Source organism: Mus pahari, chromosome 2 (assembly GCF_900095145.1).
Source record: "Mus pahari chromosome 2, PAHARI_EIJ_v1.1, whole genome shotgun sequence".
Taxonomy (NCBI): Eukaryota; Metazoa; Chordata; class Mammalia; order Rodentia; family Muridae; genus Mus; species Mus pahari.
In genome coordinates this window covers 56229461-56255947 of record NC_034591.1, presented here as the reverse complement: position 1 = coordinate 56255947, position 26487 = coordinate 56229461, and the positions used below count along the sequence as shown (strand labels likewise).

The 26487-nt window shown below is 40.8% G+C and overlaps 1 protein-coding gene across 3 annotated transcripts in view; it reads left to right on the top strand.

The window, feature by feature from the left end:
• The window catches only part of Dgki (diacylglycerol kinase iota), a 449040-nt gene that overhangs the window by 377307 nt on the left and 45246 nt on the right, over positions 1-26487 (top strand). For all 3 annotated transcript variants that reach the window (XM_021190110.2, XM_021190109.2, XM_029534779.1), the window contains one exon: positions 20173-20198. In XM_021190110.2, coding sequence (XP_021045769.1) covers positions 20173-20198 — 26 coding nt within the window. The remainder of the gene's footprint in view (positions 1-20172; positions 20199-26487) is intronic.

Genomic DNA, 26487 nt, shown 5'->3' with positions numbered 1-26487 from the left:
TATCCCCCCTTTTTTTATTATTATTAATTGTTGTTGCTGATGCTGATGCTGGTGGTCGTGTGGTAACCTGTTCAGTCTGAATATTACTTGAATAAGAGCCATAGAACATCTAACAAAAGACACAAGAGCAGGTATGAGAAGACCTCTTTGGAGTTGCTGGTCAGGGTTGTCCAAGAGATTCCCAGAACACCGTAGACTAGGCTATTGTTACTGCCCACTGGTTCTTCCCCAAAGGTTGACGATAAGTCCCATTGCTGACAACACCACACATGTCAGACAGAGCCCAGAGGCTACTAAGCTCTCTCTTGCTGTTTGCATTTGTGCTGTTGTGGTTGCTTGGGGAGAGGGGGCTGAAGCAAGAGTTGTGTTCAGTGACACACAAGCGGTCTTATGTCTCTGTGTCACTCTTGACACTTAACTTGGCTTAGGTTTCCCTGCATGTAGAATCCTGGTGGATATCCACCTCCTATTTTTCTCCCTTCTGAGCGACCTTGAGACTGTGCACCTGGGTCTGTAAACACTTTTAACTTCACTAGTACTTTTTTGTTCCTGGAGACCAGAACGTGTCATATCCCCCTGTGAACTGCATACTGAAGACATACAGAAGAGTTTTGAATAGTTAGGAAGGGACACACAGGTTTTCATTGTGTGACCACTGGGATTCGTTGCTTTGTCTCGATTTCTGAATGTAGGTATGTGCTTTGTGCAATATTGTCCACTAATTGTTTTTTTTCCCCCCTACAGTGGTGTGGTAATTTTAATTGTTACCTTGACATACTTTTCAATCACCCGAGAATAGTCTTATGGTGGGATTGTCTAGATCATGTTGGCCTATAGGCCTGCTTGTGAGGAGTTTTCTTTATTGTGTTGATTGACTGGAAGAGCCAGTCTAATGGTGGGTAGTACTATTTCCTGAGCTTGAGTCTTAGAATTTTATGGAAGAAGAGAAAGTTAGGCGAGCAGTCAGCTTGCAGGCATTCATCCATCTCTCTCTCTGCTCTTGAGTGCAAATGAGATAGGACAGCTACTTCCAGGTCCCCCCACCCTGAATCCCTTTCAGTGATGGACTGTAACCTAGAATTGTGAGCTACAATTAGTGTTTCCTTCTCTAAGATGACATGAGGACACTGGGACAGGGCAGGTGTTGTTTGTGTGTAGATATGGCATGTATGGATAAACAGATATAACTGTGTGTATGTGAGCATCAGAGGTGTCCTTTTTCTCAGGCGTGTTCATGGTTGGAAAGCAACGTGCTGCTTGCAATTTTGCAGAAGAGCTGATATTTTGGGCTATGCGAATCCTCTTATCTGCCCATATTTTGCTACAGGAACGCATTATAGAGTATAATCACAATAGGTCACAATTAAACCTCTTTGTACCCAGTTTTAACTCAGAAAAATCATTCCATCTCAGAAGTTAAAGAAGAACATTGTCATTTATGAAACTGTTTTTTTTTTTTTTTCAGTTGAATACAGGGTTCTAATCAAATAGTGATACTGACTTTAAAACATTCAATATTACCTTTCCACCAAATAACAAGATTATTTAGCTTCTTAGGAGCCCAAAGTTAAATGAAGAGGCAAGACACTGCATTGTTTCTTAAGAAAGGCTGGAGGCAATTTCCCCAAGACAAAGGGAGAAAAATGAGAAATCTCAAGCTAATTATTTCACTGGCAAAGGTTCTACTCAGGCACCCCGAGGGCAAAAGGAGACTTCATTTTAATTACTTCCCTGTATGACCTCTTATTTTTTATATGTGAGGAGGAGAAAGGAAAAAAAAATGAATTGCTATGGGTTTTCTCTTTTTAATTAAACCGTGTTGTTGGTTCCGGTGGCTTTTTGATTGCTTACAATTCAGAGTGTTTTTCCATTTCCTTTTTGTACAGAATTAGGGCTTGTGAAGGGGAATGACTCAGCCATCCGTGAATGGCTAAATAAGTGGCCATCTATCTGTGGGCAGCCTTATTGGAAAATTAGACTTTTAATTAGCTGCAGAAATAAATATTAAGCCCTTACAGACCAATTGAGTGTTTCAGTGTGTCTGTGGTTTCCAGAGAGTAGACTATTATTTCAGTCTCGGCTCTGTAGTCACTGTCCTCCAGAGAGCATACTCATATACACGTCATAACATGTGAAAAGTTGTTTCTGAAATAGTTGACATTCTTGCCAAGAATTGCACATACATGTAGCACTCCCATAACAGCCTATGTAGGAATGAACTCTTAGTTTCACCTGTGTTTCTCTGACCCACAGCAGATACCAAATTGCTTTATTTAAAATGGTTCAGTGTTTGCAAATAATCCACTTCTCTAATCTACATGCTACCTAATATGAGATAAACACTCTGTACTGTATTATTTAGGGAAGAATAAGGAGAGCCATACATGTTCACTACAAATAATATTTTACTGAAATATTTTGTTAACACTGCTTGATTGAATCCATGGATCTCCGAACATGGAGCGCTCGTTGTAGTGTCATTTTTATTAATTGATGAAGGAGGTAACATTCCTGGCAGGTGAGTGTGGGCTGAAAGCTGACTGAGCATAAACCGGAGAAAAGTCAGTCAGTAAGCCCAGAGAGCAACATTCCTCCTTGGTTTGTGTTTCAAGCCCCTGCTTGAGTTCCTATCTTGACATGCCTTTATGATGAACTATGACCTGAAAGTATTAGCCTAAACCCTTTCCTTTCCAGTTACAGCATCTTGATAGATGTGTCTTTCTGAGTTGGGGTGTGTGTGTGTGTGTGTGTGTGTGTGTGTGTGTGTGTGTGTATGTGATGTGTACATGCATAATGTTGCAAAGTATTTTCACAGTAGAAATATTTGGGAATAAATACATGAAAAGAACATGAGGAATTATTGCAATGAGACTGGTGTCTGCTAGAGCAGCCTTAAAGGCTCAACCAACTTGGAAACAAAAACAGGTTTAATTTCACAATCTTGATGATATTAAGTAACCAATTCCTGAAGAGCAAATCAAAAGCATTGAAGCTGACAAATATTATCTATCAGAATTTGACATGTTAAAAACATTCACAGAATGATTTGTGACTCTAAATCATTTATCAGTAAAAGGTATTGTATACAAATATGCCAAATATTTCATTTGACAGGAGAACATCAGTAAAGAATAAAGACATACTTACTGCAACTTGATTGCCAGTGCTGATAGATAACTATGGGAGGCTTCCCATATGGAGGCTTCTTTGCTGAAGAGAAAGAGAGGAGGAGAGGATGGGGAAGGAAATGGAGGGAGGGAAAACTGTGGTCGAGATGTAAAATTATTAATTAATTAATTAAAAAGAATAAAGACATAGGGAGAGAGACAAACAGTAAAGATAATGAAATAAATGACTAAGAATTACATTGAAAAAACGAGTTGATTCCTTGAGAACATAAATAAGAAAGTCAATATTCTGGAAAGAATTCCCCTCTCTGCCGCCCCACCCCCCCAACACACACCAAGCGATGGAGCAAAGATGACGAAGGGCACAGTTTGCCCCAGCTCATTCTTCCTCCACAGCACTGGGCTCAGCCCCAGGCTTTTCCCTGTCCAAAGACCCCTTGGATCTTCTTGATATTTTCTCATTGTTTTAAGCCCCGAGTTTCTTAGATGCATCTTTCTCCATCCTTGTTCAAGAATGGTGAGAAGGAAGCCAAGAACAGGGAGAACTCTGTGTTTGTCTCTGCTGTATGTTACTGAGTTCATACTGTTTCCATTTAACATAATGGGCATATGGGGCTAGGTATGTTCATGCCCATGCACACTGCCTTCAAACCCTGAGAACAGAGTACAGGACAATCTTGAAGAACTGATTTTGAAATAAATTGGCAAGTGGCTCTGAACACGTTTTCATGTTAGGATCATAATGCATTTGCCTTAAGGTTTAACAAATTAGTTGGTGTGTCTAAGAACATTTATTCAAGATAGCATGTGGCTGGAGTTGTAGCTCAGTAAGTAGACTCCTTACATGGCATGTACTAAGTGCTGGGTTTGATAACATCACCTCATCAATATGTGTTTGTACCCAAGGCTGGTGGTAGAACATCTCAAGTACAAGATCACCCTTAGCTACATAGCGAGTTAGAATAACTGCATTAGATCTTGTTTCAGGATTTTGCCCTTTTCATTCATTGTTCCATGACTGCCCTGAGTGAGACCCGTATTTTGTTTGGATGGAAGACTTTAAAAGATGCAATTCTTATTTAGGCCTGTATCTTGTATCTAGGCAATTAAATTCTATCAGACAATCTATCTGGAATGCTCATGGCTGCATCTTTGAGACAGGAAAAGACATGAGAACCCCAGCATGCTACGAATACTCTGAAAACATGGAGGACTAATATTTGAGCCGGCTAGGAGTTGGCAGGCACAGGACCCAGATATGGACTTAGTTTCCAAGTAGCAGTAATCTTCAGGTTTCAGATTTTTGGTTTATGAGACTCTCCTAAATTGATGGACATGCATTTGTTTATTACATTATATTTATTATAATAATATATAATTACTCTCAAGTCCTAACCCTGAGAGGTCCAAGGAGAAGGAATATCTCACAAGTAAGAAGGACTATCTGGGCCCTGATCTAAGATCCGAGGGTGAGGCTATAGTATGCAGCCCCAGGACAGGCCATTACTTGGCAGTAATGAGAAGTGAAATTGAGTTCATTATGAAACCATGGAGACATCTGTGTCTAAGCTTTTATCTGTTACCTTGTCAGCTGACCGAGGCTGATAGATCTCTGTGATTGGTGCAATAGTTCACTTGCAGACAAGAGTCACTGTTAGCCCTGAGTTTCCAGTGTCTACCGCCTAGCATCTACCCCAATCCCCAATCAAAATCTTCCTTACCGTGTTGACTCCGCTTGACCCTCTGCAGCAACAGAACCACTACCCATCCTTTCTTCTTGAAACGTCTCTCTTTAACATTTATCATTTCACATTTGAAGAGGAGTCTCTTGTATCTTTGACTGGTTTCTTCTTCAACCTTAACACCAAATAAATATTTGTGACATGGATACAAAAAAAAAAAAAAAAAGAGTCACTGTTAGCAAGTTTGAGTTATGGTGTGTGAAGTCTGATTTATGATTCCATTTTACTTCTAGGAAACACATTCTCCTACTGAACCAACTAATATTGGTCACCTTCAGTACCAAGGAAAGGTACTGGAGACACAAGCCTAAATAAGGAACGAATTGCCCTTGAGCTTATATTTACTGGGGGAAATCTTATAGAAATCGTTGGTTATGATTCACTCTGATACATATAACAATGGATATATGCAAAGAGAAAACTAGAAATCAGAATTTGCCTCTTCCTTTATACTATTTTTATTTTTTCTTACATCAAAAGTATGAATTGTTTTTGATTCTTAAGCTTATTTTACTGCACCATTTCACAAGAGCTGGTAAATACCAACTTTTTATATATATAACTAGAAATGTCCCTCAGAGAACACTCAGTGATAATTAAAATCACTGTGACTGGATATTTTTAAAGAGATCTGTAACCAAGAGACCATTTAGGGACAGCCCAAACTCATCATCATACTTTAAATAGAATATTTGTCCCTTTCCATATAGTTTACAATTTAGAGGTCATGATATCAAGACAACAACCCCAAATCCTCCCCTATTTCTAAAAAATAATCACATGTTCTTGGCTGAATGTAAGAGAAATAGCTTCATGACTCTCCGGTTCTCATCTGCTTTCTTTCCCCAGTTTCCTCTGGAAACATTCGGTTATTACCTGAGCCTAGGGAAAGTAGGGATTGTGCTTATTGTCAAAGCTCCAGGTTTCCAGAGGGAGATGGATGATTGGGTGAGGGTTTGGACTGTTGACATATCCTTTGAGCACCACAGTCAGATAAGCAGGAGAAAATTAATCTTCTTAGCGGGGTGTGGGTTTTGCTGGGCTGTGAGATGGAGTCGGGGTCCTCAGAACAGACAGCATCCCTGACATGTGTTTTGGGGAGATAGTTGGGTCCCCTACCTGCTCACCTTTGACCGGCCTAAGTCTGATCACCTTGGGTAATCACCCCAGCTGGAAAACATTCAGGAAAGGCACATCTCCCTTTGGTCTTGTTTATCTCCCTGCTGTCCTCAAGTGCTTACCTTTGAGAACCAAACACACAAGCTATCCTGTCCCTCTATGTGTAAAAAGCATCTAATAAGATATTTTCACTTTCTTTTTATGATCACTTCTCAAAAGAAATTAGAGACATTGGGGAAATTGAGTCAGGCTTCCAAATCCACCTAGGAGAATAGCCATCATAGGATCTCTGTTGAGCAGGTCTTGTTTTGACTGGCATTGCAAAAGGAAAGGGGTTAGGGAAAATGTATGCCAATATTAAAACACACATTGTATTGAAAATGCTGCCAGGAAATTCTTCCATTCCAGTTTTATTAGTTCCAAATTTTGCCAAAAATTACAGCACTGGAAACATTACTGTTAAGTGGTTCTTTTTTTTTTTTTTTTCATTTGAAATAGTTGGCAGTCTTTCCTACTCATACCTGGGCAACAGTGGACAGAATGCATAAAAAAGCAACTGGAGGCTTCTTTAAGTCATATGTGATCCCTCATTGGCCAATTTGTGCATTGCTAATTTTGTCCCTGCAACATTTTGTGCTATATCTGGAATAGCAGCATATATTGAAGTTTGAGGGCTGAATGAATGAATGCTGGATGTTAGAGAAAAGGCATTCTAGGCCTGGTGGTGCAGGCCTGTAAACAGGCTGCTACTCAGGAGACTGAAGCAAGAGGATTTAAGGTATCTGATGTGTTGCTGTGGTGAAGCTAATCCCAATCCCATTGCAACAGAATAATAGGTAAAATGCTGAGTGTGCTTTCTAGCTGTGCAACCCATCTTTATGTTGCAAACTTCAATACAAAACGATTTGACCTAGGGAAAATATGTAGTGAAATAATAAAAATATATCCCTACTCCTCAGATGAGATGTGGATATTTCACAAGTTCAGAGGTACGCAGTCCTGATAATGGTTTATGGGGAGTTAGATAAGGCACTGTGGTGAGCTCTGTGGTAAGTAGGGGTAGCCAGAAATGGTTAGGTCATGCAGCCTACACCGTGAGAAGCTTTCCATACTACTTGCCTAGGTATTTGGGGTTTTCTTAATTAGTATTTGAAGGCATTTAAGTATTCTTTGAGTAGAGAAGGGGATGATTGGACACACAGGAATCCTAATTTCTAGAGCCTGCATATACAGACTCCTAGACATTCATAAGTGGATCCAAGTGTGGAACCCTTATGTACAGAAAGCTCGCTGCTTCTTGGCTTACCAAGTAGGCTGGGAACAGTGGACAGGGACTACAAGGGACTCGTATGAATATTCCTCAAAAACAAAGCAGAGGGAAGGTGGCTCTGTGGTTAGGACCACAAGCTGCCTTTCTGGAGGCCTGGTTTCCACTCCCATCACCCACATGGTGTCTCACAGTCTTCTGTAAGTCTTGTCCTAGGGAACCCAAAGTCTTCTGTCCTCCGTGGGCACTGCTTGTATATGATGCACAGATATGCATGCAGGCGAACACTCATGAACATAAAAATAGAAACCTCAAATAAACTTAAAAAATAGTAATAAATCTGGAGCCCAGAGGATGCCTTTGCCTTCCACAACAGTTTGCCTCCAGGCATTGTGAGAAGCTGGCAAAACGTTAGAGATTTTTTTGCAATGAAGCTGCTTCCATATCATTTAAAACTACACAATGGTATCTCCATCTCTTCCTGTATGCAGAAGCTGGAGTGCTGTTAGGCCAATTAAAACAAAAGTGTTTCCAAGAACAGGGAGGCTCTGTGCACAGCCTGTCTTGTCTCCCCTGGGAACATCCCTGTGCCAGTACCAGGTGCTCTGTGCCATGGGATTTTGTACAATCAACCCTCTTTAATCCAGATCCAGGATGGCTTGGGCTCTCATCAGTTTGATAAGTGCAGTAGGGATCCAGGGTAGGGAGGGTAGTGTCCAAAGCTCAAACAAGTGACCATCCATACAAGGAATGCTAGTTCCACCAACTGATACTGCCCCTCTGCTAAACGGGCAAGTTCTTTAGTCAGGATTATTAACAGCCCTTTAGAACATTCTGGAGCTATCAGGAGAGTGAGCACACCTTCACTGGGGCCCAAAACATCATCTCTCCATTTCAGAAAGGGAGCAAAGCACAGCCCTGAGGCAGCCAGTTTATTCTTCTCAGCGCTGAATCCCCCCCCCCCCCCGGTAGCCCCTGTTCCACAGGATCACTACCACGTTACTGGACGTAGCAAGTGGATATTCAAGAAACAGAAGGGGATGAGGGAGTTATCACTTAATGCCATGTGGTACCCAGGCACCCAGCCTGGCCTTCCTTCCCTCCTCTCAGCGGATGGTTAGCCTCAGTCCCACATCAAGTTCCTAGTAAATGCTCTAAGCATCTCTCCTCGATGCGCCAGTCTAAGTCCTTACCAGCGCTGTGCAAACACCCAGTTGTTCTCAGAGAGAGCCTGTAGGCACTTTTCTGGCCCCGTTGTCATGACAGTGGTTCTTCTGCTTGCCTGTGGTATCCCTCATCAACACAAATAAATGTAATAGCATGCTAAAATAAAATAAACCACATATTCCCAAAATGCAAACAGATTTGTGTCCCAACCTGAGCCGTTAGCCAGGGCTTCCGTCCCAAGAGCTGCTGAAGCCATGAGTCTGGTTTCTGAAGGCTACACCCTTGATTGCCTGTGCCTCGATTGTGTGTGTGTGTGTGTGTGTGTGTGTGTGTGTGTCTCCTTTGGTTGTATCTTTTCTGTTCCATGTTTCCCTTTTTAAGACGCACGCTGACAAATGCTTTTGCAAAGACTGATTCCTCGCAGATTTGAAATGCTCACATGCAGTGTGACAATCAGATCCCCATACTGCATAGGTAAACCAGACTCTACCTCTTTTATCTATTATTCTCCTGTGCCGAAGGCCCTGGTCCTTTTCACTTTGAAGAAACTCCTTTCTCGTTTTGTTTACATTCCTGGAAAAGAACGGTAGGTGGCAGTAACATTTCAATTCAAAGGGTGTTCAGGGGCCTCCAAGAAACTGACTATGAAGAGTTTTCAGGCAGGAAAAGCAAATTGTACAAGCTAATGATGAAATTGCTTTTAAAAGGGATTAATAGATGTAAATGCAAGAATCTATTTTTAAAAACGACAGTATATTTCAAACACAGCTTGCACACGGGCCATCCGTGGCTGTATTTGCGTGGAGAATTTTGAAGATGGAGTGGTAATTGAGTGGATGGATACTCACCTCAAATGAAGAGCTCACTGGTGTTCGTGACGCGCACGTTTTGGGACTGTCACCTCATCGACAGTGCCCATCTCGGTGCTCCTCCCCCACTCTCTGCCCTTCCCCTGTGTTAGGAGTGAATGTTACCTTGGAGGCCCTCTGGCTGTCGTTGAGGGGGACTTGAATAGAGTGTGTTTGTCTCTCTCCTCTCAATGCTGCTTTGTGTGGCTGCTGTAGCTTTCATCCTTGAGCGCTCTCTCTTTCTCGCCTGAGCTCTTTGACATCCATGCTCTGTTCATTGTCTTAGAGAAATGAGCATAACGAGAAGGAACAAAAGCAAACAAAGGCGGGTTTGTGGAGCTGATGGAGATTCTCAAGCAAAGGACTTTTGGTCCTCTTGTCCTTAATTATAGATGCTCTGAGGCCCCAGTAATGGTAGCGAAGTTGTACCTTGTACCTACTGGCTGGCTCAGTGTTTCTCAACAAGTCCTCAGTGCGACTTCATGGAGTGGTGTCCTCTAGGGATAGACAGCACAGACCTTTGGTGGAAGCTCACGTGAGAAAAGCCCTTGCCTAGAAATAAGAATCTACAGTCCACTTTAAAAGTGCATTAAAGCACACCTGGGTTTCCTTGATGTAAGTGGAAATTCTTGCCCATCAGCGGGTAGTGTAAACCACTAAGTCTGCAGCAGCAGCCTTTAACAGCGGAACAGCGGGAACACAAAGATGGCATTTCTTTAGTAGTAAATAGGACCCTGAAAATGTGCCTTGGAAGGAGTGTCCCATGAGAAATGGTTTTCCATTTGAGACACCTTAGGTGTCTCTTAGCCAAGCAGAATATTCTCTTAAGAAGGGCACCGAGTGTCCAGGCCAGATATTTCCAAAATTTCACCATAGCAACAGAGTGTACCTATGTGGTGGGCTTCATTGCAAAAAGGTTGTGTTTTACCAAAGAGTGAGAAGTAAAGATGAGGGGAGCCTAGGAAGCTTTCAGGACTGTGGCCAGGAAACGAAAGGAGAGAAGGAGGGAGGGAGAGAGGGAAAAGTGGGTTGGGAAAGAACATGGAGAGTTGATGAGAAGCTTCTAATAGATTGACTATCCTGGAACTCATAGACCAGGCTGCCCTCCACTCACAAGATGTACTTGCCTCTGCCTCCCAAGTGCTGGGATTAAGGGCGTGTGCTGAGTAGGGTGTGTAATCCCCTAGTCTTATAGAAAGTGTTATGTTAGCTACTGGGACTCATGTCCAGCATGCATTCAGTTGCCTTTGGTGTGCGGGCATGTGTGCTGTACTTTCATGTAGCTTCCTGCTAAGACTCTTCACAGTGTGCTGAGCAGCGTGCAGAGGCACAACAGGATCCAGCGCACCGAGAGACGCTGCTTGGTTTCCTGTGATGATTGTGTCGCACTGGGCAAGCCTGTGAGTCTGGTGTAACTATCTAGGAGTTCTCCTATCCCATCTACAGTCTGTCTTAGAAAAATACCTCATTTCTGAGTAGTTTCAGAAAATAATATCCACTTTGCGTCTCAGACTTGGCTTTCATACCCATCTTGAATGTTCATTACAAGCTTATCTCAATGTGGTAACCCCATCATTGTGATGGTCTCCCAGCACGTGATCATTTATAAATATTAACTTCATATGTTGGTGATGCTGAGAAAGGAGACAGGCATCATTTTGTAGATAATACTTTTTTTTTTTTTAAGTGTGGGGTAGGTTCCTAGTATTCATCCACTTTATCTTGTGTTGACAACCAGTTTCTCAGGGAGGAAATGGGGCATGTATCCTGAGGAAGGACAAAGAAGAGAAATTACAGATGCTTTTAAGTGAATGCTATCAACTGTAAAGAGAGTAAAACATTGTTTTGAGGCTTCAAAACAGAAGAGACTAACATTTAACGTATATAAATCTATACATCTTAAAAGTTTAGAGCAACGAATGAGAACTCCCACAGATACATATCTCCAAAACCTGTTGCAAAGCATCATACAAGGTTATAAAGACTAGAATAGTCATGTCATGGCATCTGTTACTTTAGCTCCAAGGTCATGGAGGGAAAGCAGTGAAGTGGAATAAGAATTAACAGTCTAAGGAGTAAGCCTTTATTGTTTAACCTATTTTGCTTTCATATCTTGTCACTTTGCTCATAGGAAATTAGACATGTAGTTTTCAGTGTTCTTAGGCCTTGTGACTTGACCTACATGAAATATAGGAGGTTTTGAATAGAGATTTGGGTATGGGTGGCAGTTTAAGAATGGTCTTTGATCTTGTGCTTTAGGAATGACAAAGTCTAGATACGGTTCTATCCAATAAAGTACCCAAAGGTCAGTGGATATCTTAGGTCTTATTTCCTCAGAAACCTATTCATGTAGAATAATCTAGTTCAATGATACATTGAAAAAAAACATATAGTTAGACAATTTTGTATATTCACATGGTTCTGAGGAAAACCTCTATTTCAGAGAATGAATGCAGTCCATCAGAAGTCCAGAGATATTACCTACAATCTTCAACACAGATTTGCTTGTTTTGAAAATTTGCTTTAAGAATTCAAACATCTTTTGTTTGGAAATCTTTATTTCTGTATTAGTTGAAATATAAGGTAAACTTTCAAAAAACGTTCTAGTTAATGGCGTGATCTTCTTCCTAAAAGAGTGGCTGTTTCTCTGAAGCTTTTTCAATATGTCTAGAAATCACTATCCAGAAGAAATTGTTCTAGTACTATGGTCCTTGCAGCCTTTCTGGATCTTCTTCTGCTGTGTTCCTGAGCCTTCAGTTGCATCACAGTTGTACTCCAGGGGCTGTGCACCCCGTGGTCAATTGCCCTTTGCAGTTTGAGTAGTTGTAGATAATGTTCTTCACCCAGGATTCCTGCAAACTTCCTGGCAGCTTCCATTGATGTGCGTTCTTTGCCTGCATCTTTCCCATCATCCTTACCCTTGCACATTTTGATGACAGTGGCTGCTTTTTTTGTTGTTGTTGTTTTGTTTTTCAAGACAGGGTTTCTCTGTGTAGCCCTGGCTGTCCTGGAACTCACTCTGTAGACCAGGCTGGCCTCAAACTCAGAAATCTGCCTGCCTCTGCCTCCCAAGTGCTGGGATTAAAGGCTTGCGCCACCATACCTGGCAACAGTGGCTGCTCTTAACAGGAGTAAGGGTCCTTTCAGCAAAATCTTGCTGGCAAATGGAATAGTGTCTGCATTTGGTGGCTGATTATGGGATGGACCCCCGGGTGGGGCAGTCTCTGGATGGTCCATCCTTTCGTCTCAGCTCCAAACTTTGTCTCTGTAACTCCTTCCTTGGGTGTTATGTTCCCAATTCTAAGAAGGGGAGAAGTGTCCACACTTTGGTCTTCGTTCTTCTTGAGTTTCATGTGTTTTACAAATTGTATCTTGGGTATTCTAAGTTTCTGGGCTAATATTCACTTATCGGTGAGTGCATATCATGTGTGTTCTTTTGTGATTGGGTTACCTCACTCAGGATGATACCCTCCAGATCCATCCATTTGCCTAAGAATTTCATAAATTCATTTTTTTTATGTATACAATAGAAAAACCTTTATTTTCTTTTTTGTTAGATATTTTCTTTATTTACATTTCAAATGCTATCCCAAAAGTTCCCTAAACCCTCCCCCGCCCCTGTTCCCCTACCCACCCACTCCCACTTCTTGGCCCTGGCCTTCCCATGTGCTGGCTCATATAAAGTTTGCAAGACCAAGGGGCCTCTCTTAACAATGATGGCCGACTATGCCATCTTCTGCTATATATGCAGCTAGAGACACAAGCTCTGGGGGTAGTGGTTAGTTCATATTGCTGTTCTACCTACAGGGTTGCAGCCCCCTTTAGCTCCTTGGGTACTTTCTCTAGCTCCTCCACTGGGGGCCCTGTGTTCCATCCAATAGCTGACTGTGAGCATCCACTTTTGTGTTTGCCAAAATTCATTGTTTTAATAGCTTAGTAGTACTCCATTGTGTAAATGTACCACAATTTCTTCATTCATTCCTGTGTTGAGGGACATCTGGATTCTTTCCAGCTTCTGGATATTATAAATAAGACATATGAACATAGAGGAGCATGTGTTCTTATTACCAGTTAGAACATCTTCTGGATATATGCCCAGAAGAGGTATTGCTGGATCCTCCAGTAGTACTATGTCCAATTTTCCAAGGAACTGCCAGACTGATTTAAGGTCCCTGATATAGCTGTCTCTTGTGAGGCTATGCCAGTGCCTGGCAAACACAAAAGTGGATGCATACAGTCAGCTATTGGAGGCAACACAGGGCCCCCGATGGAGGAGCTACAGAAAGTANCCAAGGAGCTGAAGGGGTCTGCAANCCTATANGTGGAACAACAATATGAACTAACCAGTACCCCCAGAGCTCATGTCTCTAGCTGCATATGTAGCAGAAGATGGCCTAGTCGGCCATCATTGGGAAGAGAGGCCCCTTGGTCATGCAAACTTTATATGCCCCAGTACAGGGGAACACCAGGGCCAGGAAGTGGGAGTGGGTGGGTAGGGGAATGGGGAAGGGAGGATATAGGGGATTTTCGGGATAGCATTTGAAACGTAAATGAAGTAAATACCTAATAAAAAATTGGAAAAAATAAAAATAAAAAACAGGAGTTAGAGCATGTGTTTCTGGCTCTCAGCCTCCATTCCCTCATAAGTGGTGATTCAGAGCATTTTCCCTGTTTTCTTTTCGTCATCCGTGTCTTTTGAGAGATGCCAATTATCATCTCTCACTTGGGTGATTCTCTTCTTTTTATATTATTTTTCACTACACATTGCAAATTTTGACCCTTATCAGATAACAGTCTGCAAATACTTTCTCACATTCTGAATATTAACTCTTCAATTGGTTGATTGTTTGCTTTGGTGTCCAGAACTTTTTCAGTGTGAAATTCTTGTTTGTCTGATTTTGCTTTTGTTTCTATTGCTTTTAAGGTTTCATTTTAGAACAAGTTGTTCATGTTGGTGTCATGATAATTTTTATTTTTATTTTTTTTGTGGGTTGGGGGCCTTATATTTATGTCTTTAATCCATTAGAGTTGTTTTTAAATGCATTTTCAATTAAGTGTATACTAGTTGCACACTTATGGAATATTGAGTTGACTCTTGTATGTAAGGAAATTCTAACTTTATTCTTTCATATGCAGATTTTCAGCTTTCCCAGAGTCACTTAAAAACTCTCATTTCTCACTGGCTATTCTTGGAGCCTTTGTGTCAAATCAGTGGAGTGATCTATGTGTCTTTACTTCCTTTTTTAATTAGATATTTTCTTTATTTACATTTCAAATGTTATCCCCTTTCCTGGTTTCCCCTCTGAAAACCCCCTATCCCATCTCCCTTCCTCATGCTCACCAACCCACCCACTATGGCTTCCCTCTCCTGGCATTCCTCTACACGGGGGCATTGAGCCTTCTTTATTCTTTACTTTTTTTTGGGGGGGGGGGTTCGAGACAGAGTTTCTCTATGTAGCCCTGGCTGTCCTGGAACTCACTCTGTAGACCAGGCTGGCCTTAAACTCAGAAATCTGCCTGCCTCTGCCTCCAGAGTGCTGGGATTAAAGGCTTGTGCCACCATGCCCGGCTGAGCCTTCTTTATTCTTATCCTGTTCCATGTCTTGGTTTGTGCATCTGTTTATGTAGAGATTGTATGTTATTTTGCTTACCATATCTTTGCAATGTACTTTGTCTTTCTAAACCTACTTTTATACATTTTAGTTAAAGTAGAATTATGTGATTTAACACTCTCTCTTTCTTCCTTCTAGTACCTCCCAGGTTACCTCCCTCCATGTCAAATTGATAGCTTCTTTTTTATATCTTGTAATTGTTATTATTATATGTATGTTTGTATGTATGTATGTATGTATGTATATATGTATACATGAACAATTATATAAATACAACTCACTAAGTTTATTTTTGTTATTTGTGCATATATAGTTCCAGGACTGATTACTTTGTGTTAGATAACCAATTACTGAACTATGGGAGAGGCTAATCCTCCTTTTCTAAGCAGTCATTAGCTGCCTGTTTTTGTTTTGGGGTGGGACCACATGAACCTTTTCCTTTCCATGTTGTCTGTTGGCATAGCAATTGTTCCGGCTCTGTGTGTGCAGCCATGTCTAGGAGAGTAGTGCACTTTAGAGTCAGGTAGTGCGGTGCCTCCAGCTTTGTGCACTTCCTTCAAGACTGCCTTGGTTTGCTGTTTGTGATTCTATATTAATTTTAGGGTAGTGTTTATAATATATGTAAAGAATGTCTTTGGTATTGTATTGAGTCAGTAAGTAGCTCATCTTGTGTAGCTATGATAATGTGTTGTGCCTTCTTCACTTTCTTCTAACAATTGTGTCTAGTCAGACTTTTCTATAGAAAGCCCCCATATGCTAGAGAATAAACTCAGTCCCTAAGATAACTAGAGGTATTTCCTAAAATGTTGATTTGAGAATCCAAACATTCCTGGATTATTAATAACTTGTTATTCCATGTTTGGTTGAGATCCCCGAGAGGCCGCCCTTTTCTGAAGAGAAACAGAGGAGGGATGGATCTAGGGGAGAGGGGACGTAGGAAAGGAGCTGAGAGGAGAAGAGGCAGGGGAAACTGGGGTCAGGATGAAATATGTGGAAGAAGAATAAATAAATTGATTAGAAAAGAATCCAAACTCCTTATGTCTGCACTAATTAAAATGTAAGATAATAAAAGTTATCCCTAAAATGGTAGAACACATTAAAAATGTTTTATGTTTTGACATCTTAAATTATTTACTTCTTATGCTATTTTCTGGCTCTTTCTCTCTAATGCTTTAGCTAAAGGCTGGGCAAGCCCATGCTACTCTAATGCACTAGCTAAAGGCTGGGCAAGCCTGTGCGCTCTCCATCTCCATGTAGTTCCTATCCCTGCATTCCTCTCTAGACTTCTCAAAGGCTCTGTTTCTCTCCAGACTCACTGCTCCGTTCTCACTTCTTCCCTTTTCCAAGGCCATGCAGATTGAGTAACTGTTCTTACCTTCCTCATGCCCTCATCTCTTTGGTATGTTACACTGGCATTTCTTGTTTGGTTTGTCTTTTTGTGTATCTACGGTAGCTTTTTGATTATTTGTGATAGCTTCATTGGGTAAGTTCTTTCCAGGACTTTGTGTGTTTTCAGACCCTGTTTTATCTGCACTCTCCTCTGGAATCTGCTTTAACATCTCAAGAACAGGACATCCCAGCTCAGATTGGGACTTTCTGCCTGGATTTGTGGAAAACGACATCTCTGTGTCTCATTAATGTCACACGACTGTTCTCCTGAAGCACAGTCCCAACTTTTACTATATTTGGTGACTCTTCTTCATCAGTGGCAGTTTTTCTTATAAATAGCTAGATTACTAAAAGATGTTTTTATTGGTTTCATGCTCCCTGTTATTTTTCATGGGTTTCAAGGAGAATTGAAAAACAGACATTTTTATTCTTGCTTCTTGACAGGGAAGTTTTACAGTAACCCCTAAGTTTATCCTCTCTCCGTTCTCTTTAGATCATTCAAAAATAGAAACCAGAAAATGTGGCTTTCAAACATTTTTTGTATTTATTTTAGAAAGTAAATTCCAGACACGTGAAAATAGATTTATAGGCTCCATATGGAATGGCCCCAACTCCCCCAGTCATGGGTTTTATCATTCTTTATGTGACAGCAGTACTGAGTTATTTATGTCTCTGATAACGTCTATGAAGTCTATGAAATTTCAGTTCTGGCTGTTTTATGTACCCGTTGCTTCTGTCTAGAATTTTTCTCTCACTTACCTAATGAGCTCTTATTAATTCCCTAAGGCTGGGGCCAAAGAGTTTTGACCTTTAGAGTTTGTTTTATTCTTGGGGCACATGACTCCTCTCTCTGAACTGCTCCATTTTACTTAATACACATTTCTCTTGTTGTGAATCTCACTGTGTTATAAGCATTGGGTTTTTTTTTCTATATTATGTCACTAAGTTAGAAGTATGACTTTTATTTTCACTAGATTATGGCTCTTCTGATATTGTCCTTGGTTTCTCCATCACTTGATGTGGGACAGGCATGTGTGACCTTGCTGCATACATTAAGTCCAATGAATTGAAAGATTCCAAGATGAATGATAACAATTTAGTTTAATAAAAGAATAACCAATCTTAGATGGAGTCTTTGAATTCTTATTTTGTTCCTGCTGTTGTCTTTTTCTCAGTTCCCTGAATTTGAATGAAATATGAATGTCAGTAGCACCAACAAAGTCATAAAGCATAGCAAAGATATATATTGCATAAATCATAATAAAGTCTGGCAGTCAGGAAAATATAGAGAAGAACTCTACCTGAGTCATTAGTAAATGTTAGTAATAGTTCATCGTGTAAGGGCAACAACTACCTCTAAGACTGTGTACATGGAAGGAAATTAAACAAGTTCTGGCTCAAGTGTCTCAGGATGGTGGGGATGGTAAGGCTTCCTGTGTACCTCAGCTGCGGGGCTCAGCTGTCGGGAAGATAATCCTCTTCCTGATATTCAACCTCTGTTTTAAAAACAACTGTTTCTATTGCTCACTGCAGGACGTTTCTTCTCTCCTGAGCTGAGTTCTGCGAAACTTTGTATACCCACTCCCAGCCTAAGTGGATGAGGTGCATGTCTCAGTAGTATAATCTAGTGACATTTTGCAGTGAAAGGTGAAATTCTGAGTGAGGGTTGAAATGCTCCAGATGTCTTCAAATTCCACTAGTCCAGGAGTGTGGGAGACATTCAGCCACAGAAATGCAACATAACTAATCTGTGCAAAACACTCTGATAGTTCGTCCTCGCTGCCTGGACCTACTTCAGAATGTATCCCCTTGGGACTTTAACGAAGCCATCTGGACTGTTTCAGATTTAGTATGAAATGCTTTGCAGAAAGGCAGCAAAGAAGGGCTCCCACCTTGAGACATGCAGGGGGCTATGGGCATGGGTTTCTCTTTATTTTCATTCTCTATCAGAAGTTAATTGTAAATATGTGTTTATTTGCTTTACATAAGAAATAAATCTGAAGTGAAGATGTTCTTTTGTGATGGCACATGTTCCATGTCCCAGGCACCTTCGTCAGCACATGTTATTTCCAGTCTATGTTCTTCTTTGGAATCAACTTTCAATTCTATTTTACCTTTGATTCCAAACATTCCCTGCTTAATTTTTTTTCTTCTAGAGAGATCAGGAGCAGACAGTTCTTAAGGTCCTTCAGAGGTGATATGATCACTTTCAAAGAGCTTTTAATTGTCTTGATTCTGAATACCAGCATGGTGGTACTGAAATGCTTTCAATTCAACAAATGTAAAGCCAGGGCCTGCTTTTTCTAACTAAGACGTATTTCCACATTGCTAAGGGATAATAACCTACAAAGACCAGTATGAGCAGAGTACAAAATCTGGGAACTTTTAGAGAAACATCAATCTGTTTCAACAGGAGAGGCCAAGTGTTTTTCAAGTAATGATGGCTTAGTGACGTGTCAATTCCTGCTCATCATTATTCTGGTTTATTTGCCTCTTGGACACTAATTTTTTTCCACCAAATCTTGGGATTCTGTTTCATGTGTTAAATTCTACTTGAAATGGCTCATGAGGCTGAAATGGGTTAGCAGTTTGCACTAGTGGATGCTCAGATTTTCTTTACATTACAACTATGCATGCAACTATTGCTATGTATTTGCATAATAAAAGAGATATTGCTTATCAGTAGGATCAAGGGCAAGTGGATCATGCATCCTCAAGTTGTTTACTATTGCTCCAACAGGTAGTACATTTTTTACTCTATCCCCTCACTTTTTTTTTGTTGTTGTTGTTTTGTTTTGTTTTTTTTTTTTTTGTTTTTTGAGACAGGGTTTCTCTGTGTAGCCCTGGCTGTCCTGGAACTCACTTTGTAAAGCAGGTTGGCCTCAAACTCAGAAATCCTCCTGCCTCTGCCTCCCAAGTGCTGGGATTAAAGGCGTGTGCCACCACCGCCTGGCTATCCCCCCACTTTTATTCACACCTCCACTAGTGTCAACTGAGGGGAAATATTTTATGGTTGACATGATATTCCATTTGATAGCTGACTATGATAATTAGAGCTAAGCTTACAGGTTATATAGGAAAGTTATTGATTTATTAAACTTGTGAGGCCCAGTGGTTTTTGGTCTTATCCCGATTCTTATACTAGGCCATCACACAGAAGGTTAAGCTTGTGCAATCATTAAATTTGAGGAATGTCAGAAGCAGGAAAATAATGATAATTGTGCATTCATTTTCTTTTAATTCTGTTAATACTTTTAAAATGACTGAGCATGGCCCTTTGTGCATTAAATCCAGCGCACATTTCTGTCTCTGGCATTTGTTCTAGGTGTTAGGCCTTGGGTATAAGTTTCACTTGATAACATAGTTCAATGAATTCTCATTCTTCCACAATAAGTTCATACTTAAGTAATTTGTGCAGCCTTGGGACAACCCTGTTAAGCAGCTGACATTTAGTAACCCACAGTACTTAACCAATTTAGATAATATGGAAGTGTTGTTGATTAGAATACGCCCTTTAACAGGTACATTAGTTACACTTACTATTCTGAGTTTCTCCTTACTAAATTTTTCTTAAGACTTATTTATTATTTTTTATATGCCTGATTGTTTTGCCTGTATGTGTGGATATGTACCATGTGTGTGATTGGTACCTATGGAAGCCATGGAAGTTGTCAGATCCCCTGGAACTGGATTTAAGGATGTCAGTGAGCCACCAAGTAGATGCTGGGAACTAAACCTCGGTCCTCTGCAAGGATAGCAAGTGCTTCTATCCTCTGAAACATCATCTCTCCAGCCCACCTTAACTAAATTTTGAGTATATAATTTCTATAATGTTATGTGTACTTATTGTTATCATTATCATATATAAAATATTTATCATGTTTGTATTATTTTTTATAGGTCCCCAGTCTCTTCAGAAGATCATGGTAAGAACATGTCATTTTTATTCTAAATTCTGCACTCAAAATTTGTCCCTGGTCCTCCCAGCTCAGCGTCATAGTTGATCATTGTTAAGAAAGTGCCTCAAAGATGTTGACCCTGTAGCATTTTAGTGTGAAATGTCAAACAGTTCTAAAAACATGAAGCTATGGTTCATATCTGGTATTATTTTTCTATTAGCTGTAACCATTTTGGTTGACAAGCATTATGAAGTTTAATATCTTCTGGGTTTCTGTCTGCCATCACAAATGTCTCATAACTTTTGAGGTGAGCATTATTTTCTGTGAGTCAGATTTTCATGTCTAAAGTGAGGAGGTGTTTCAGGAGAGATCACCCAAGTCCTGCCTATTCAGACTGGACTTTGTGAGGTCACATCTCTGTGTTGGCAGAGTGCTTTAAATCTGAAAGGGGCTGAGCAGCGAGTAAGCGAGCTGGTTACTCCATGAGGTGAATTATTTTTATTCTAAGAGACAGCTGTGTCACTCAAAGGGCAAAACATCTGATTATGTCATTTCTAATTTTGGTTCACTTATTCCATAGTCAATCAAATTTGTTTGTTTGGTGTCGGTCATGGGTTCATCAGACCATAGAGTGATGTTTCTCAAGCATCTACAATCTGCTTTAGTTGCGGGGTTGTTGGTGTCTTTCTTGGGTTTTGAGATTGTCCCACGACTGTAACCCACATCTGTAGGTTACCCCTTTCCAGTTTACTGTATGTATGTAGCACTTTTCAAGATGACCACTTTGCAACAGACCAAAACTTGTGGTTGGTCTTTTGGTACTGTATTTTAAAGCAAGCGCTACTAGGCTTTAAGGATGGAATTTCTATCTTCCTTTGCTCTTTGCTGCTTATTGTTTTATCTGTCATTCCCCATTCTCCTGTCAATAGCCTGCACTCCAGGTATATGACTCTGTATCTAATTTCTGGGTCACTTGCTTTTTTTTTTTTGCATCTCCTGCTTTCATTCTTGCTGTTCCCAGAAGGAAATGACTCTTGCTTTTTGTCACGTGACAGTTTCTACTCACCCTTTCTCATCTTCCCTGAAAGCTCTCTGATCCACTTATTATGCCATCTATTTTTCCCAAGCTTAACACACTAATCTGATGCTTTCCTTAGCTGGCTCCTCAGACTGCCAATTTCTTTGATATAGTGTCCGACAAAAAGCAAACATTAAAAATGTATTTATTAAGTGAGTGAATTAAGGAAATGGAGAGGGAGTTTTAGGCGACCTCTCCTGCTGCTACATTATGAAATCTGTCCTAATATTGGAATGAGGTTGTATCATGTTCTCTGTAGAATTGTAGGGAAAATTATGTTCAAGGCCCATTAAGTCAGAATTAGGTAATCAACCACCTAATGGTAAACCATTATTGCATGCTATTTTGCTGATCGTTGCTGGTATGAATAGGGTTTTGATTGTATATTTATAAGTCCTTCAGCTTCCGTGTCCAAATGATAAATTAGAAATGTGTGTTTGCCTTTATTTTGAACTATTTTTACCCTTAATAACCTGTCGTTGCTTTTGTCTTTCTAAGCATAAGAGAAAATCCTCTATTCCCAAGGGGGAGGAAATTCTAAATTCACATTCTGCAGTCCACTAGGACTTCTTAAGGGGCTAGGGGCGACCTCTAGGCATATGTCAGAGTCCTTGGAAGATCTGGAAGATGATTCCTGCCCAAATAACTTGCTCTTAGAGTTAGAAGTATTTTAACAACTATGTGACTAGTTGAGGAGCTACTTTGCAAATTAGATGAGTATTACATTTTGGTGAATTAAAAAATGCACTATATATTCATGCCTCTTTGTCTCCTGTAACCTTTAAAGTTTAAACATGCATGCTGATTTACCCACACTGCCTAACTGTTCATCATCTACAAGTCTGTGCATCCTTAGGGAAATATTTATGCATGTTTCCTTACTGCTATCATTTTCTACCTGGCAACAGTGTGTTGCCTTACATTTATATATGTTAGGAATTAATATTCACTGTGGCCATCATAAAACATCTTCAGTGTCACACCATCACCCTTGTATGACATCTACATGACATTGCAACGCCTCTGGAAGAGAGGTAAATCAAATTTCTCCGGTTTATTCTAAAAGAACTTAGGCACATTGGCAAATGGGTTGTCAGAATGTAGAACCCTGTCCCTCTCAGTTTTCTGTTTTGTTCTCTTCCCACCAGCAATCCTATTTCCTACAGTCACAGCTGCTGCCTTTGGCTATTCTGAAACAAAAATTCATTCTTGCAGAAATCTAGCTTAGAGAAGCCCCATAGCCCTGCTGTTTTCCATCCTTACAGGTGCCCATCAGCCCGCTTGAGCACAGTGACCCTGCCCCTTCTCTCTTAGTCTGCCTGTTTGTGCAGTGGGCTTCTCTGCTCTGCTCTGCTCTGCTCTGCTCTGCTCTGCTCTGCTCTGCTCTGCTCTGCTCTGCTCTGCTCTGCTCTGCTCTGCTCTGCGTGTCTCCTGGGTAGTTGTGAACTAGAATAGGTTATCATCTGCAGAAATGGTCTCCCAGTTTGTCACAGGCACCCAGATAACATGTCCCTACTTTCTTCCATCCAGGCGGTATCACGGGACTCATAGATTGGCTGATGTTTGCTCCACATAGCACAGAGGTTGAGATGTTGGCATTTGCACATAACCCTAGCTACTCAGGAGGCAGAGGCAGGAAAGTCACAGGTTCAGGGGCAGTACAGAAAATGTAATGAGTTTTCTTGTCTAAACAAAGGAACAAACAAATGAAAAACCAACCAACCAACCAACCAACCAATCAGACAAAACTAAGAAAAGTTAAGAGAAATGCACCATTTTTGAATTATTTACAAATAATAACTTTTCACTGGAGACCTTTTATTTTTGTACCAGAGCCAAGAAAGAACAAAATGTTTATTAATACATAATTTGACTTGAAGTCCCCAAGTAAAGAATGGCTTCAGGATTGGATGAGTGGTCATAAAGATTGCCAACAACAGGCATAGATGACACATATATTATTTTTTTATTGGATTATTTTGTTTATTTACATTTCAAATGTTATCTCCTTTCCCTCTTTCCCCTCTGGAAACCCCCTATCCCATCTCCCTCCCCTTGCTTCTATGAGGGTGCTCCCCCACCAACCCACCCACTCCTGCCTCCCTGTCCTGGCATTCCCCTGCACTGGGGCATCGAGTCTTCCATAGGACCAAGGGCCTCTCCTCTCATTGATGTCCAACAAGGCCATCCTCTGCTACATATGCAGCTGGAGCCATGGGTCGCTCCATGTGTACTCTTTGGTTGGTGGTTTAGTCCCTGGGAGCTCTGGGGGGGTCTGTTGGGTTGATATTGTTCTTCCTATGGGGCTGCAAACCCCTTCAGCTCCTTCAGTCCTTTCTCTAACTCCTCAGTTTTCAGAGTAGAAGATAAAGAATATTTAGTACTTACTCAGAACTGTGCTGACACACTGTAACTGCATTTCTGTTTCATTGTTAATAGGTAACAACTTGCAGGGCATGTTATAGCTTTATAGCTGGGGGAGTAAGTCCTTAAATAAATGCCTTGATATCACAAAGCTACTAAATGGTCGAGTTAATTTAGTCCTAGATTAAATATTGAAACTATTCTCTTTTTAACATCACCACATTATTGGGAAAACAAAGAAATGATTGTCAGCATTAAGGTAAAATTGGCAGAATTATTGAGAAGGGAAAAAAAGTTCCTCTCCTCTAACAAGAGTTTATTTACTGCTGTGTAAGTAATTTCTTTTTAATGACAAAAGAAAACTGAACAACAAAAAAATAACAACTTCTCCCTCCTGCTGGGAATGATTTGTCCCTGTAGAAAAAGTGAAATACCGATGTCACATTTTCTCATAATTAGTTAGCTGAGTGAAACCGAAGCTTCAGGGAAGCCTGCCACGGGAGTCTCTGGGGAAACATTACGTTTTAATGCAACATCTGGAAGCTGGAGTCCCACTCCCTGTCAGAAGCTAAGCTCGGCAGTGATTGATGGCCCTGTCCTCAGAGTTTCCTCTGCGTTTAGGGCCTCACACTCCATCATTTCCATTGCTCCTGGAATCACCTCCTCCGCTCAGCTCTTGGGTCCTTTGTGCTCTTAGCTTGTTGGTTTTCCAAGCCTCTCAGAATGCTGCTGTTCTTACAGCCGCCATCTGTGTGAGCATAAGGACGTTTTCCAGTGAGTGTATGTCTTGGTACAGAATGGCAAAGAGTCTTTGCCAGTCTAGGTATCTGACAGAATTAGTATCCAGAATATATAAAGAACTAAACAAAAACAACAACAAAATTTTACAAGAAAGAATGAATTGAACTTTTTTTTTTTTTAAATGGGCCTGGGATCCAAACAGAATTTTCAAAAGAATGGTGCACCATAAAAATCATCAGTAGACACTTTTAAAAGAACACCAAACAACTATTTGATTCCTCAGCAGCATCTAAGTGGGACACACACACACACACACACACACATACTCATACACATACACACACTCCTGAACATTCATCAGTCATAGTTCTCATGTCTGTGGTCATTTGTTTGGTTTTTTTTTTTTTTTTTTTTTTTTTTTTCTGGAAAATGTAATGGCCATGGTCACAAACATCATGTCTGTGAGTTGGCATGAACGGTGACTGTACTTTATAGTACACGCCCTATGATCTGGTACAAAACTCTGGAATATCAGAATCTATCAGAAGCTATCCCTTGCTAACTTAATTTCCTGGGTTTTGTTGTTGTTGTTGTTGTTTTCAATTTTACATTTGTTATTTTCTCTGTGTGTGTGTGCATGTGCATGCATGTGTGCACTGCTGTATGCCACAGTGTACAAGTGGAGGCCAGAGGACACCTTGCAGGAGTCAGTTCTTTTCCTCTGCTCTGTGGGTTCCGGGAGCTGAGCTTCCTGGGTCAGACTGGGTCTTAGGCATCTCTACCTGCTGGGCCATCTCATCAGTCCTTAGCTCAGTTTCCTCGTCTTTCTTTGTACTTGTGACACTGTGGATGAACACAGGGTCTCTATGCATTCTAGGCAGGTAGCCCACCACTAATCTGTATTCCTCTTCCTCTTTTGTAGCTTCTTGTTTTACCCATTTGGTCTTCGTAAAGACCAAACTGACTCTATCACCCAGGTAGGCCTGGAACTACAGCCCTTGTCTCAGTCTGAATAACTAGGATTCTAGGACTGTGCTATTAGGTTAGATCGTTCTCTAATAGAAACACGTTTGTATAGTAAGATAGTTAATATGCATTAAAAAAATCTAGCTTCTCATGTCAAATGATGACTAAAGGAACCATTGTGAACCATTTTCCAGTCAAAAATATAAACCATACGTAAGTTGAGAGTTTCTGTCTGTCTGCTTTCAGTCTATGCCAATCTCCCTATCTTTCAGAAGTAATTGTGTTAGCCTTTGTGTCAGCCATGTCCTCATTTCCTTATTTTACTAAATACATGCATACCCCATATGTGACTGTATGAGTGGTTGTACATACATGTGTATGTGTGTACAAACAGTTTTACCTATTTGAATGCATTTATATAGCGTGTTTTGAACATAACTACTCACTCACTAGTACCTCCCACCAACTCTTCCAAATGCTCTCTACTGTTTCTCTCCCAACTTTGTTCATATTGTTCATAATATAATTACTTAATTATCCTGAGTGCTGGTCATAGTATGTGGGTGTGAGGCCATCCAGTGAGGTAGTCTTGTTCCCAAAGTAGAGTGACTTCCCGCCTCAGTAGCCATCAGCTGACAGCAACTCCTCTGCTAAAGGTGAGGATTTTTGGACCCCTCCCCTCTCCGGGATGGTATACTTACTGGCTTGATCCTGTGCAGACCTGTGTAGGTAACTGCAGCAGCTCTGAGTTGTTGTTATGTGCAACCTTCATGTTGTCTTCAGAAAACGATGTTCACAGCTTTCCTTCCTCAACTCCTCCTGGTGTCCTTGGGTGAGACTTCCGCTCATGCTTAAACCTTTCAATGACAATGACTCAGTTGGGTGGTAGATTGTGCACACCTTCAGCTGACAGGGTAAAGGGAAAGGCCACTGTCTTAGTCAGGGTTTCTATTCCTGCACAAACATCATGACCAAGAAGCAAGTTGGGGAGGAAAGTGTTTATTTGGCTTATATTTCCATACTGCTGTTGATCACCAAAGGATGCAGGACTGGAACTCAAGCGNNNNAGGGAGCAGGAGCTGATGCAGAAGCCATGGAGGGATGTTCTTTACTGGCTTGCTTCCCCTGGCTTGCTCAGTCCACTCTCTTATAGAACCCAAGACTACC